Source organism: Moschus berezovskii, chromosome 24 (assembly GCF_049115385.1).
Source record: "Moschus berezovskii isolate FMDL1 chromosome 24, NW_MosBer_1.0, whole genome shotgun sequence".
In the NCBI taxonomy this organism is placed as follows: domain Eukaryota; kingdom Metazoa; phylum Chordata; class Mammalia; order Artiodactyla; family Moschidae; genus Moschus; species Moschus berezovskii.
The window spans coordinates 59,963,818-59,979,072 of NC_142483.1; the positions used below are offsets into that span (position 1 = coordinate 59,963,818).

Here is a 15,255-nt window from a genome sequence, read left to right on the forward strand (position 1 = left end):
ACTGACTTTGTGGCAATTGACTATAGCAGCAATAGGAAATCGATAAACAGGTGGAAATTCAGGGTCGTTTCACAATTTAAACATCTGTATCAATGTAAACTTATTAACAGTATAAAGCAGAAAAGCCTCATGTAATCATAGCAATAAGACAGAAAAATTCCACCCCCCATTCATGATAAAATTCGCCTAACATACTGGGAATATTAGGAAGCTTCCTCAGTGTGATAGGAGCATCTAAAATGCGGGTAGGAGACTCAAGGTTTCCCCCCCCCTGTGAATTGGGAAAGGGCAGGCTGTCCTCTCTCACCACTTCTGCTCAGCATGGAACTGGCACACCTCTCCAGCGGAATAAGGCAAGAAAGAAATGAAATACATCCATAAGATAAACGAAGCTGTAAAATTGTCTTTATTCACAATTACAGAATCACATATATAGCAAATCCTAAGCAATCTACAAAGCTACAGAAATTCGTAAGTTTACCAAGGTTGCAGCGTACAAAATCAGGGTACAGAATCAACTGTATTTCTGTATAAGAGCAATGAACAATCAGAAAATGAACTAAATACTGACACAGTAGCACCAGAGAAATTATTTGGGGATAACTTTCACAAAAGATATGTAAGACCTAAGTGTTGAAAGAGTCAGGTGTTCGGCAGTCCAGTCACACCGGGGTTTTGTCGTGTGCTGGTCCTGGATGTTCCTTCACTGTGACGACCCATGTCCTGTGCGTGCTGTCCGAGTTTGCATTGCGCCCTCCTCCTCTTCCCCTGTCCTTTATATTGTCCTCTTTCTGGCCTTTTTTCTATTTGACCAGCTTATTCTGTTTCCTGTATCTCTTAACCCTGTGTGTTTTTGTCTTGTCATTAAGGCATTTTGTATAACCTCCTTCTTACATCTGTCTTTTCCTTTAACAGTTAATACTTCTAATCTGCTTTGTAACCTGTTTTAATTTCTCTGTTGGGGTTTAAGTTCCTGGAGGTTTGTTTACTTTAGATGTGAAATTTGAATTTGACATCCTCTCTCATATTTGGAAGAATTTGATTTTGTTTTTAATTGATGCTTGTTGTTGTATGCATATGTGTTTATTCTGGGGCCCCTGTGGCTTTCGGCTGTTCTGGGGTGGAATGTATGTTAATTTCTCGGTTGGGAATCCTGTGCCACACAGATAAACTCAGAGCTCGTGAGTGGCAGTGACCTGTCCCACGTCTCTAACCTCAGAAACAGACTTGCTTTTCCATAAGAGAAAGAAAGGGACTTTTGCGTTTTCTCATCTTTTTTGGTTTTTTGAACTCAGAGTTTTTTTTTTAACTTTTGAACTTTAATTATTTTAAATGTTGTATGTTGTCTAACATTTCCATCTATTTTTGGTGAGGGAAAAGTCCTGTTTTATGCACAGTGTTTTTTTGGTTTTGGATGTTGCTTACATTGTTTTTACAGAAGTTTGTTGAAGATTAGTGTGAGTTATCTTTAACATATGGTTTTTCTTTTCCATCTGTAGAGACGATCTTTCTGTGAAATTCTTTTGTTCCAGATTGTTGGCCCTTATTTCCTTTCAGAATTGTATTATTTTAATAATAATCAGAAGAAATTTGTTTTAATGGAATATGTTTGTAACAAAACAGTAGAGGATTTCCTCACTTCTGGAAATTCTGTATTTAATTTACCTTTGTATTAATTGAGGAAGGTTTTTGAGTGTGTGTCTTTAAATTTTGATTTTTGTCAAGACACGCCATCCCAGAGAGTCCAGTTCATCCTCGGCACCGAGGACGATGATGAAGAGCACATCCCCCACGACCTCTTCACGGAGATGGACGAGCTCTGCTACAGAGACGGAGAGGAGTATGAGTGGAAGGAGACTGCCAGGTGGTGACGTGCTCGACGCGCTCAACTGCTGCTGCCTGGTTCTTTTAGTAACGAAAACATAAACCTGAAATTATGAGACACACAATGCTTTAAAACAATGAGTAGAGACTTTCCTTGTGTCTAGAAATTCAGTATTTAATTTTTCTCTTTATTCTCATAATTTGTTTCATTAAATAATTCTTAATACCAAAATAGAACATAAAAGGAATTATGTTAACTGTAGATTTTCATGTCTTTAATTAGAGAAAAAATCTGAGAAGACATTTTGCACATTTAAAGTTTAAAATAAGATTGGAAGTTGACACGATGGAATTCGAGTTTGTTTCTATAGACTTACTGTTGTGACATTGGAGCAGAAAGAGGAACTGCCAAAATCTAGTGACTCTCCACATTGCAGACCGTTAGCCTAACTTGTGGAAGCGTGTAGAAAAGTCTTATTTTGATGGTGGTGGTCTTTTTTTTCTTTATAAGATTATGCTTGCATTTATCACATTAAACAGAATTGTCACTATTTGTGACATATTTGTTTACATTATACGTTTCAGATGGCTGAAATTTGAAGAGGATGTTGAAGATGGTGGTGACCGGTGGAGTAAACCTTATGTGGCAACTCTTTCTTTACATAGTCTTTTTGAGCTGAGAAGTTGCATCTTAAATGGAACAGTCATGCTGGATATGAGAGCAAGCACTCTCGATGAAATAGCAGGTGACAGCAAAGTGACTTCTTTATGTTTAAGTTGCAGTGAAGTTGAGATAAATAGGAAAATAAAGTGGAATTCTAGACCATTGATTGGATGGTTACATGTTGAGCTTCCATTCTGTGCAGGGCAGTCTGAAGAGTTAGACGTAAATAACCCTTTTTATCCTTGGTAAGCGTGGAGTCTGAAAGATGAACTGAGGCAGATGTAGCTACAGTGTCGAGAAGACTGTGAGTCGTGCCATACGCAGGATCCGGGGGCTGTTCTTCGGCAGTGCAGAGGAAGGAGCTTTTCGTTTCCTTGTTTCTGGACCGTGGTATCTGGGGAGACCTAGAAGGTGCATTAGCTGTACAACGTATCCATAGAGTGTGAACACATGGCAGTGAGGGGGAAGGTGGTGTGAGAGGAAAGAAAGTATTCTGAGGAGGAAGAGAAGGAAGAGGAGGCTGGAAAGTACCAACAGGTATGATCTCAGGAAGGTCAGTTCTCTGTGAGTATACAGATTTCTTGAGATTTTCAGGTAAATAAATTAGAGGTGAGTTACGACTATCCTTGAATTACTGGGTTAAGAATTGGGTTTGATTTGATAGGCATTGTGGTTCTCCGTGATCTTTAAGTATGAGAATATTACCAGATGTGGAACAACTGACTGGTTCAGTACTGGGAATAGGATACAACAAGGCAGAGTACACCATGTGAAATGCTGGGCTGGATGAATCACAAGTTGAATTTAAGATTGCCAAGAGAAATATCAGTAACCTCAGATATGCAGACAGAGAAGGCAATGGCACCCTCTCCAGTACTCTCGCCTGGAGAATCCCATGGATGGAGGAGCCTGGTGGGCTGCAGTCCATGGGGTCGCGAAGAGTCGGACACGACTGAGCGACTTCACTTTCACTTTTCACTTTCATGCATTGGAGAAGGAAATGGCAACCCACTCCAGTGATCTTGACTGGAGAATCCCAGGGACGGCAGAGCCTGGTGGGCTGCCGTCTATGGGGTCGCACAGAGTCAGACATGACTGAGGCGATTTGGCAACAGCAGCAGCAGATATGCAGATGATACCACTCTAATGGCAGAAAGTGAAGAAGAACTAAAGAGCCTCTTGATGAGGATGAAAGAGGAGAGTGAAAAAAGCTGGCTTAAGGCTCAACATTCAGAAAACTAAAATCATGGCATCTGGTCCTACCACTTCATGGCAAGTAGAAGGGGAAAAAGTCGTAACACTGACAGATTTGATTTTCTTAGGCTCCAAAATCACTGCAAACAGTGACTGCAGCCATGACACTAAAAAGTGTTTACTTGGAAGGAAAGCTTTGCCGACAAAGGTCCGTCTAGTCAAAGCTATGGTTTTTCCATTAGTCATGTATGGTTGTGAGAGTTGGACCGTAATGAAAGCTGAGTGCCAAAAAATTGATAATTTTGAATTGTGGTGCTGGAGTAGACTCTTGAGAGTCCCTTGGACTGCACAGAGATCACACTAGTCAAGGCTAAAGGAAATCAATCCTGAATATTCACTGGAAGGACTGATGTAGAAGCTCCGATACTTGAAGCGAAAAGCCGACTCATTAGAAAAGATCCTGATGTAGAGAAAGATTGAAGGCAAAGGGAGAAAAGGGCAACAGAGGATAAGATGGTTGAATAGCATCACCAACTCAGTGGGCATGAATTTGAGCAAACTCTGGGAGATTGTGAGGGACAGGGGAGCGTGGTGGGCTGCAGCCGATGAGGTTGCAGAGTCGGACACGACTGAGTGACTGAACAACAGTGATCTCGATGTGAGTCAGCAGGATTGTTCTGGGGGGAGGAGGTAGGGTGTCTTTGGATTAGAAGAAGTTAGAAGCCAGGAGGTTGTTTATTCTCTTGGAATGTCTCAGCAAGAAACGCCAGCGACCTGAAGTGTGGCAGGTGGCACTAGTGGAAATGGGGAGAGAAAGAACAAAAAGATGGCTGTGATGAAGCTACTTGGTCATCAGCTGAAGGTGCTCAAAACCAAAGTCAAGTTCAGTAGTAATAAATTTTATAGTGTGACTACCATTATAGTCACCTTGATATAAAAAAGACAAAGCTATCATATTTGAGTTTCAAGAGAACCATAAATTTATTAGAATTTCTCAGGCTGGAAATACTTTGATGTTACCAGATTGCTAATTTGACCTTGTGCTGTAAATCTTTACGTTATCAAAGTCCTTAACTTTCTTCTCTTCTATAAATGACTAAGAAAGTGATTTTGGAATTAGAAATATTAACTTTAGATAAATGTAGTATGCCTTGCTTTGGCTTTCCAGTGATCACATAATGCAGTATATCTTAGTAAATGTATAGTCCAGTTTTCACATATATGGTAGCCTGTAGTTGTGGTTTTTTACTGTTAGAGTTTACCTGCTAATTTGATTCCTTATAGTTTTTCTCTGAGGAATCTTACAGATTTGAAAGTTTGACTCTTATTTCAAGTTAGTGGCGCTTTTAAAAAATATTTATATCTGTGTGTACTTTGTAAGTTAAAAATAGTCCAGACAGCACAGTAACAGATAAAATGTCATTGCTGCCAACCCCCGCCGTTTCCCACACCCCCCTCACAGCCTGATGCGTACATCTTCCACAAAGCTACTAGTTTATTTTATCTGTTTAGTTCCTCATTGGTTTTCTACCTCTGGATGAGTGAGAGCAGAAACTCAGTCTGCTTGGTTAATTGCTATATTCCTAACACATAATAGGTGCTCAGTAAATAGTTAATTATTGAATGAATGAGTACAGATATTCATCTACAGTTTTGGAGAACAATATGAGGTGAAGCCATAAAATACCTTCATTTCTTAGGAAACCAGTATTATTTAAATATCCAGTTTAACGTAATTTATTATATACGTATCAGTAAAGCACCTTCAGCTATATAGGAAGGCTCTTGGTGTGTAACAATAGCTTTTTAATAAATAATAGTTTTTATTAAAATCAGAGTCTCTATTAATATGTTCAGTTTTGTCAGATAGTGTTCATACTTATCATTATGCATCCATTATTAAATGGTACAAGAGAATAATGCTTTCTAGAGCTATGTAAGAGTCTTATTTTCCTGGTAAGATTTCATTTACCGTTTATTATGTGTTATATATATTAACCCAGGTGTTAATTTTATTTAGTAACGATGATGGTTATCTCTATTTTTCTTTGCCTAGATATGGTTCTGGACAATATGATCGCCTCTGGCCAGTTGGACGAGTCCATCAGAGAGAATGTCAGAGAAGCCCTTCTGAAGAGGCACCACCATCAGAATGAGAAGAGGTTCACCAGCCGGATCCCCCTAGTTCGATCTTTTGCAGACATAGGCAAGAAACATTCTGACCCTCACTTGCTTGAAAGGAACGGTGAGATAAGTTGTGGTGTCCAATTTTTCTAACACTTTACTAACAGCATTCCAGCTTGTTACAGTTAGCATTTGGGAAAAGAAACTCATTTTTTCTAGATAATTACATAGGTCTTTTATCTTTTTAATTCTTTTTTCAAAAAATAATAGTATTTGTGCATTTAAATATTTCATCTCTGAAATGTCTTTATAATGTGGCAGAATTATCTGTAGAAATTACTTACATGAGAAAATTAAGCATTTATTCTGTTAAAGTGGGACATTGTATTGGTAATATTTAAACACTACTGTAGGCTTCCCTCATAGCTCAGTTGGTAAAGAATCGGCAGTGCAGGAGACTCTGGTTCGATTCCTGGGTCAGGAAGATCCCCTGGAAGGGATAGGCTGCCCACTCCAGTATTCTTGGGCTTCCCTTGTGGCTCAGCAGGTAAAGAATCTGCCTGCAATGTGGGAGACCTGGGTTGGGAGGATCCCCTGGAGAAGGGAAAGGCTACCTGTACCAGTATCTTGGCCTAGAGAATTCCATGGACTGTAGAGTCAATGGGGTCACAAAGAATCAGACACGACTGAGCGAATTTCACTTTCACTTTCTTTCAGACACTACACTGTACGTAACCCTGATTACTCTCCTTGCTTTTTTGTTTCTGTTCAAGAATTCTTGTATGGTTGATATAAGAGCTGTAAATTGCTATCTATAAATTTAATCTTTTGAAAATTCTAAGTCTTGTGTTTAGACCTTTAATATTAGATTTTTCCTAAGATTTTTTTTTTTTTCTCCTGAGTAGACTATACTTGCTGGGCATAAACAGTATTTTGGAGCTGGTTTGCTTTTAATTTTCCCAGCTTTTTATTGACATAATCTGTAAAAGGTTTTTGTACTTGTTCCTGTTTTATGATGTCTTCAAGTCACGGAGAGTGGCGCAGACCCACACCCACTGCCTCACGGTTCAGCAGTGGGTCGTGGGGACCTGGGGAGGCTGTTCAGGTAGCTGCTCCCCTCTGTCCCTGTCTCACAGCTGGCATGCTGTCACTGCGGCTCTGTTGGGTCTCAAAGATGGCTCTGATGAGTGACTCTGGAAAACCCAGGTGCAGAGAACTGGGGTTGATCTGAAGGTCGCTGCTGCGTCGAGCTGCTGCTGTTACCCCGGCACATGAGAGTTACCGTGAAGAGGAGTTGGGGTGGGCCACAGACCTTTCCGCTCATCTTTCTGTCTCTGAGATAAGAGTGTGGCTCTCAGGTGCTACAAGCAACTCACAAGTGGAGGTTTAACACGTGTAAAGTCAGCAGTACTCAGTCTCCTTCTGTGGCTCAGTCTAAGATAGTTAAGTCCTTTTACTTCAGAGTATTTGATCATTAAAACTCTTTTTAGTCTATTTAAAACTGCCTTTCTATTTTCAAGGGACCTTAAGAATAAAAGAAATCCCTTATGGGCCTAAGTTGAGTTTGAAAGCAAGCCATCCATGACTCCGCTGTTTTTCATCTTTCCATGTATTGCCTATTTTCTAGTTTAGTAAAGTGAACTCGTTTGCCTAGAGAGACCACATTAAATCTTTCTCCTCCATGCATAGTGGTTCCTGATTATCCTCCAGCTGTCAGTTTTTTCCTTTTAATCATAAGACTTTGGCTATTTTCTTGTAGATGCCATTTTGGCATGGACATTCTTTTATTTTGGTGTATTACTGTAGTTGTAATTTTAACAATTTTTCTGCATCTAGCTTATTTTTATGGAATAGTAGTTAATGTGTGTGATATTTTGGGAGTCTCTTGAGCATGTAGTTTTTATTACTGATATCAGCAGTCCCCCACCTTTTTGGCACCAGGGAACTGGTTTCATGGAAGACAGTTTTTCCATGGACCAGGGTTGGGGAGGTGGTTGAGGATGCTTCTGAGATGATTCAGGCATGTTACATTTATTGTGAACCTTATTTCTATTATTACTATATCAGCTTCACACCTCAGATCATCAGGCATTAGATTCCAGAGGTTCAGGACCCCTGACTTAGATTGGTTGGGATTGTTATATTTCTCATGCTTTTCCTAAAAAAAAATATTGTTCCACTAAGCTACTCTTCGTTAGAATAACCTGGTGTTTGAACTATAAGTATACATGACCTTTTGAAATACTCTGGACTTCCTTATCATTATTGTTGATAAGAAATGCTTTATTCTTTGCTAGTTAAATTAAACATCATATGTATTTGTTTTAATTTATCTGCTGCATTAGATATGGAACCATATCTTAGGACATTTATTAATATCAGTTAGACAGTGAGCTCAAGAATATGTATCTTTTAAAATTGAAATGTTTCTATTTTGAAAAAGAATTCCTATGACTTGCCTTATGTTTTTAAATTTTACTTTGAGAGTTCTGTCAGTAGATGGTGCCCTGTTGGCTTAATGTTATAAAGATTTGATACTAACTTTAAGTTAGGAATCACTAGATACTGTTAATGTGGGCTCTTCTTGAGAGAGAATATGTAGCAGTTTGGTCCAATGTAGATAAAATACACTAAATATAAGCTATCAGTGCTGGTAAGTTTTGTTTTGGGTTCTATTTCTTAGATTATTTTTGTGTTATATTTTCATTTGCTGTTTATCATTTTTTAAAGCAACAGCTTTGCGTTGTTATTATTCTTTGTTTTTAAAGCCACACATTGGACATTCTCATTCCTAACAGAATATTGTCCCTCTGCATCTGTCATTAATGTTGTTTTTCATTTTTTGTTTTGAGTTTTGGATGCACCTTCAGAGAACTAATTATAGTTTAAGCCGTTTTTCAGTGACTTTCTAATATTTAAAAATCAGATTGTCATACTAACCCTGACAGCATGAATTTGAAATTTTGGACCCTTTTTTAAAGCTTGCGGTTTACAGTGTAAATTGATTTTTGTGTGTCTCGTTTGCCTTCTTCGATAAAACTTCATCACTTTTCATTTATTTGTTTTATCTCAGGGGAAGGCCTCTCAGCCTCCCGCCACTCTTTGCGAACAGGTCTGTCTGCCTCAAACCTTTCCTTGAGAGGAGAATCACCTTTATCTCTTCTTGTCAGTCATCTTCTTCCTTCTTCGAGAGCTGGGACCCCTGCGGGCTCGAGGTGCACAAGCCCTGCGCCCACCCCTCAGAGCAGCCCTCCTTCCAGCCCTAGCCTCAGCCGCCTCCACGCCAGACCTTCCCGGCAGAGGCAGCCGCAGGCCCCAGAGCTCCTGGTATCGCCTGCCAGTGCTGGTGTTCCCACAGTAGTAATCCATCCGCCCGAGGAAGACTTAGAAGCGCTGCAAGGCCAGGAGCAGAAGAATGAGGAGAATGTTGACGTAACTGCAGGCAACTATCCAAAGTCCTCATGTGTGGTGCTTTCTGCCTCTGGACCACTTGCACTTGGAATGCCTCTCAGCACATAGCTTTATCAGCATTATGTAGATGATGCTTACAATTTATTTTGACTTCTGCATGTTTGTTTTTTTCTTTATAGTGTATTATAGAGAAGGATAGAATTATTTTTAAAATTTTAGGTTTTACAAAGATTTCAAAGGAGCCTACATATCATTTAAGCCCTTTCAAAAGTTTTTACTGAGGTTTTACAGGTCAATGCATTTGAATGGCTCAGACAAATGTAGACATTTTTACAAGTCATCTTTTAATTTGCCATGATTTAAAAAAATGGTGGCTCTTCTTGTGCATTTCATTCCATCAAGTGAATAAACACACGCTTTACATGAAGTATAATGAGAAGCCTTTTATCTGCTGTTTGGTGCTTTTGTATAAGGAATGCAGTATGTTTTCACCTTCCTGACAAAGGTAGAATGAATGTTCCTTTTCTCATCTTGTCTCTGAGAAGATTGAGGGTCACTGTTGACTGCCTGGAGTCATCATTATTCCCAGACTAGTTTTATAATTTGGAGTAGACTTCAGTTGTCTTTTATTTAATGCTGTATCTATCTTTAATCCGAATTCACCTTGAAATTTTAGGAGTAGAGTTCCTATAGTTGCAGATAGGATTTATTTCTACATGAATTAGAAAAATTATGTCTTAATGGATAAAAAGTCTGTAACTCACTTAAGGGTTATTGTATTTCTATTTGATGAGTTTATCTTATCACTGTTTGTACAATGAAAAAAATTAAGACTTAGAGATGTTAAAGTTAGACCATAAATGACCAGACAAAGAAATTGAACCCAGAACTACCTACAACAGAATCTATAGCATAGAATTTCATTGTAAATTTTAATACTTTGTGGAAAATATGTATTATATGAGGTAACTAAACAAAAATGGAAGAAAGGTACCTAGAAATAATTGCTCAGAAATAATGAACATTTTTACTTCATTAAAAAGGACTAACAAAATTGACTATTTTTCTTGAACAAAAATAACTTTGAAGTTACTTCCCCTTGCATTTGTTTTTACCTATAATAATACTGACTATAGTAATACCATTTCTTGTTTACCAACTTCAATCTAATTAATGATAAGAGACTATAAACTTTGTATGGGAAGAAAGGGACATCCGGGTTCCCAGTGACTTATTAGGTCATGTTAAGAGGATAAAAAGAGCAATTAACTGAAAATTGAGGGACACAATTAAACTTTTCCTCCCTCTGTGTGTCATGGGATGTACTCGCCTTTTGGAAGAAAAGAAACTAGAGTGTAGGGAAGAGAGAGGATTTCTGAGGACGAGGGAGAGCTCATAATTGCTGTCTAAGATGACATTGTAGAAGGAATGCAGTCACAGTAACAGGGACAGCTCCTCATTAGTCCCCTCTGCCTAGAGCACCTGGAAACCCTGCTGTCTTTTCCCGAAGTCTGGTGAAGAAGGTGGCCTCAGCATCATTTCTGAGAGACCAATGCCAGAGATTTTTTGTGTCATGAGGTCACGATTTGTGAATTACCTGTAGGAAAGGAAAACAAAAAAGAAAGCAGTGGTTCCCACTAGTTATTTTTTAGAGAACACGTACATAAAAGACGTAACTCACTTTGGGTGTTTGTAACTGTCTCTGACTCAGTGTTTCTTACCCTTGGCACTACTGGCGTTTTGGGTGACACTTCTGTTTGGTGGGGTGTCTTGTGCATTGGCAGCTATGAGCAGCACCCTTGGCCTGCACCCACCAGCTGCCAGCACATTCATAAACGTCCATGGATGGGAACTACTGCTCCAAACACTGCCACTTTCAAATGTTTAATGACAGGAAATTCAATATCTTTGCTTAATTTCTCTCCAGGTAGATATGCTATTTTGAGGGGAAAAAATGGAAGGCAAAATAATAGAATTACCAGAGTATGACTTAAATCCCAGGACTGATTTTATACATACTCATATTTGCTTTCTCTTTTGCTTAAAGCAAGTAAATAAAGTCCCTCCAAATTATCTGTGCTCATTATAGTTTTAATTTGGGGGAATTTACTCATTTAATTCTGAGCACTAGGAATTTACTGTAGGAGCAAGGGCATTTCCTTTACCTTTTCAGGATATAGCTTTAACTTAGCTGACATTAGGAAAGACTGCATGGAGGAGGCGGTGGTGGGAAACTTTAAGTGTGCCTGGCCTGCCCGCCTTAACACATTCAAGGTGAGCAGGTAAGCCCCTGGCTTCCTCGCGGCCTCTCTTCTGACTCTGTCGGTATTGAGTTGCAGGTCGTTTCTTCTTCCCATTCCTATTGAGCCTTCTCCGCATCTCGTTCTTCTCCCCCAGATGTGGTGGCTAGGACTGTTCTGAGAAGCTGTGTCTATGTTTTATTTGGTTGCACGTCTGCAGGTTGGATGCAGTTTGTACTTAGCAGCGTTTGTGTGTTGATGGTCACTTGTAGTTGCTGCCAAGGCATTGATGATACTCTTCATTTTCTTGTGTGGGAGTTGGTGGAAACCACTGAAAAATACTGCTGAACTTTTTCTTCTTCCCACTTGATCATATATTTTGATAGAAGAATGGATTCTATTATGTAAGTTTAGGGACAGAGGTCAAAGAACAGGCTAAAATGGTGAAAAATGAGTTCAGTTTAGGGAATAGTTTTTATTTCAGGATTGTTTGCAGTTTCTAGGGAATGGTTATATGGCTAAGTGGACTGCATATACTTTCTTTACTGAAATTTTGGGTCACAGTGGCATCCTGGTGTAGGTGTTTAACAGAAAAGTGGGTGTCATGAAGGTCTTCTTTCACTGAATTTAAGCTGTAAACTCAGATGACTTAGTTTCAGGTTACTAGTGTATGTTGTATTCTATAAAAACAAAAATGCATAGACTATATCTGATATGCTTAAAATTTTTTAATTTAATTGCCACTGTTTAAAGTTTATAGGCTCTAAGCACAAACAATGTAGTGGTGAATTTCTGTGGGTCACCAGGTTGTTGTGAGTGGCAGAGTTAAAACTAGAAGTAAAGCCTGTTGCAATTGTCTGATGCATTTTCTCCTGTGATATTCAGTGTTTTGGGTAATATTAACCTATATTCTTTAACTAGAAAGTTTGAGTGTTTTACATTTAATGGTAGAAATCTGTGTTATGTACTCAAAATTTTTGTAACATTTGAACTTTTTGCAAAATACATAGTAGTAATGATTATGCTACTGGGTGTTTTTAGATTATTTTTGTGTGTGGCTTGTTGCTGCTGAGTTTTACTTGAACTGAGTATACCATGCATGAACATACATCTATCACTTGTAATCCAGACAAGCTAATTTAATAGAATATATATCATTTCTAATCCAAACAAATGAATTTTATAGGTTGACTGTCTGTGTCTTAGAGGTTGAGTGAGTTGATTAAGGTCATACACATAGCTACAAAGTAGCAAAGAGTACTTATTTTAACATAGATCTGTTACCTTATAAGATCTGTGTTCTTTGTATTTATATCATAAAAACATTGCTGTTGCATTTTAACATAGTCCTTAGGAATGATGACAGTAGACAGCATGTGAATTTTACCCAGGAGAGGTGAAAATCATGAGGAAACTCTTCTAATTATGAAGGATTATGGCAAAATGAGTGTATGTTTCATTGACGTAGCTCTTGCATTTTCATTTAGGGTTTATCAGAAGTTTTACACTGTTACTGATGTGAGTGTGCTCAGTGTCCTTAGGCATCTTTAGGCTCTGCAGTTCACACGTCTAAGGATACAGTGAGAGCGGATGTGCTAAGTGTTTATAGTGGTGCTCGGACCCAGGTCTTCTACCTTCTACTCACTTTGTTTCTTTTTGCAAAAGGCCACCATTTTTGTAAATGCCAATTATATTATTTTAAGTGTTAACATGTATAGCTTCATTATTGCTTAAACTGTTACTCCACACTTGCTGGTTTGGTACTAACACTGGGCACTTTTTTGTTGTTTTTTTACCTAGCACATTTGCTTTTAGTAAACGCATCACTTTCAGGATATGAGCAAATTCAGGCTGCAAAATGAATTTTCTTCTTACTACTTTGAAACTTGTTTGTTCTTAAATACAGGTATTTTGGCCTCTCCACAGTCTGCACCTGGAAACTTGGACAATAGTAAAAGTGGAGAAATTAAAGGTAATGGAAGTGGAGGAAGCAGAGAAAATAGTACTGTTGACTTCAGCAAGGTAATTTCTGTTATTAACTATACATTTTCCTAATCATGCTTACTGAGACAGTTGGTGGCAATGTGACTGTATTAACAGTGATTATAATAATAATTTTTAATAACTGGTGCTTGTAAACCTGATGTGATTTTAAGATCAGAAATTGTGAAAAAGGTAACAGTCTCATAGCACTTGAATAATGTTATATCTTACTAGTGTTAGAAATTCTGACAAAAGAATATGGGAATAATATGGTGTTTTCATCTATACCTACGCATAGATATCATGAACTGCAGGCATTTGTTGTGGAGCTGCCACTACTGGAAAGATAATTCTGGGGGTGATGTTACAGCAGTAACAATTCAGCCTTTTCTCGGCTGTAATGTGACCCCAGAATTACTGTCTAGTGGTGTCAGTGCTTTCTGGAATGTAACTTCAGTTACATCAGTGCTTCCCCATAGATAGGTAAAGACATGGATTGAAAAATAACGCACCTGTCTCAACTGTGATTTTTAGTTTTCGTAAGTGAGTGTTTAAATGAAATGTAAAAAAGAGCTTATTTCAAAGCAAAGAACTACAAGTTCCAATTGCAGTTGAATTTAAAGCATACTTTATGAGTACTGCCTCTGAATAATTGATTCTTGATATCCATTGCAATTTTTTTGATGGTGTTTGATTATTTGCTATAGGATACAATGTCAGACTTCTAATTAAATGCCATTATTTTGAGTAAGATTCCATTTTTAAGCCTTTATGATGCGAAGTCTATAGATCACGTTTTGTAGAAAAGGCACTTAAATGGTGATTTTTGTTATAGCTTTGCTGAGCTTCATGCTCTAAAGTTAAAAGCCTTGCATTTGGGACATCGTACTGTTGTTCTGTTGTAACTTGATCATATCTTTACTGGTGCTCCAGTTACTTCAGATGAGTGTCAAGTTTTCAGCAGCGGAGTCTGTGAACAGATTGCTGTGATTCATGTGGTAGATCTCCTCTAGTCGTGGCAGGCGCCCTTTGTTCTGTTCCCCTGTCACAGTTGTGCTTTCTTTCACTTGGTCCGTCCTTGTGCACACCTGCTTGCCCCCTGTCTGGCAGGACTCTGCCTCCTGGCACTGTAGTTGCGGCGCGCTGGGTGTGGGACTCAAGAGGCCCGCTGTAAGTGCTGGTTTTATATTCCTAGAAGCCCTGGTAGTGTTGCTCAGTGACTTGTGTGAAGCTGCATACAAACGAAGAAGTTGCCATACTCTGATATTATGTCCATAACCTTTTCTTTGTAATTATACACAGAAAACCTAATTTGATTATATAGCACTACCATATGTGTATACCAATTATGACTACTTTAGTTGTAAACGAAAATAAAAACGATTTTTCCCACTTACTGAAACTACTGGGGAATGCCCATAGTTCACTAAAATAAAAAGGTTTATAAATTGCATAAAATACAAAGGAACTCATTCATGTCTAAGCTTAAACAATAGATAATGACTAAGTGAATATTTTTAGAACTGTGTATAATTTCATGGACCATTGTTGGTTTGTAGACTATATTTTTGTCTTCAGAAGTTTTTTAATGAATAGTGCTCTATAGTCACTGAAACTTTTCTCTAGTTTGTTTGGTAATTCAGATCTCTGCAGTAGTGAAGATCACGACAGTAAACCAGTTGGGGGTACTGTTTGCTAGTTGTGTTTTGCTTGCCCTTTTGTATTTGTCAACTTCATTCTTTGTACTTGTGAGAATTTTGGCACTTACATACCCTTTAGATCACCAGTTTTGATTAGCCAATAGTAGTCTTAAAG

General features: G+C 38.4%; 1 protein-coding gene across 16 annotated transcripts in view; it reads left to right on the forward strand.

Moving 5' to 3' along the window:
- The window catches only part of SLC4A7 (solute carrier family 4 member 7), a 125,158-nt gene that overhangs the window by 58,898 nt on the left and 51,005 nt on the right, over nt 1-15,255 (forward strand). For 8 of the 16 annotated variants that reach the window (XM_088831589.1, XM_055414781.2, XM_055414791.2 and 5 more), the window contains 5 exons: nt 1,726-1,864; nt 2,410-2,570; nt 5,739-5,927; nt 8,880-9,248; nt 13,364-13,479. In XM_088831589.1, the coding sequence (XP_088687715.1) occupies nt 1,809-1,864; nt 2,410-2,570; nt 5,739-5,927; nt 8,880-9,248; nt 13,364-13,479 (891 nt within the window). In that variant the 5' untranslated portion in view covers nt 1,726-1,808. The remainder of the gene's footprint in view (nt 1-1,725; nt 1,865-2,409; nt 2,571-5,738; nt 5,928-8,879; nt 9,249-13,363; nt 13,480-15,255) is intronic. The other 8 variants (XM_055414787.2, XM_055414780.2, XM_055414777.2 and 5 more) reach the window with 3 other exon arrangements.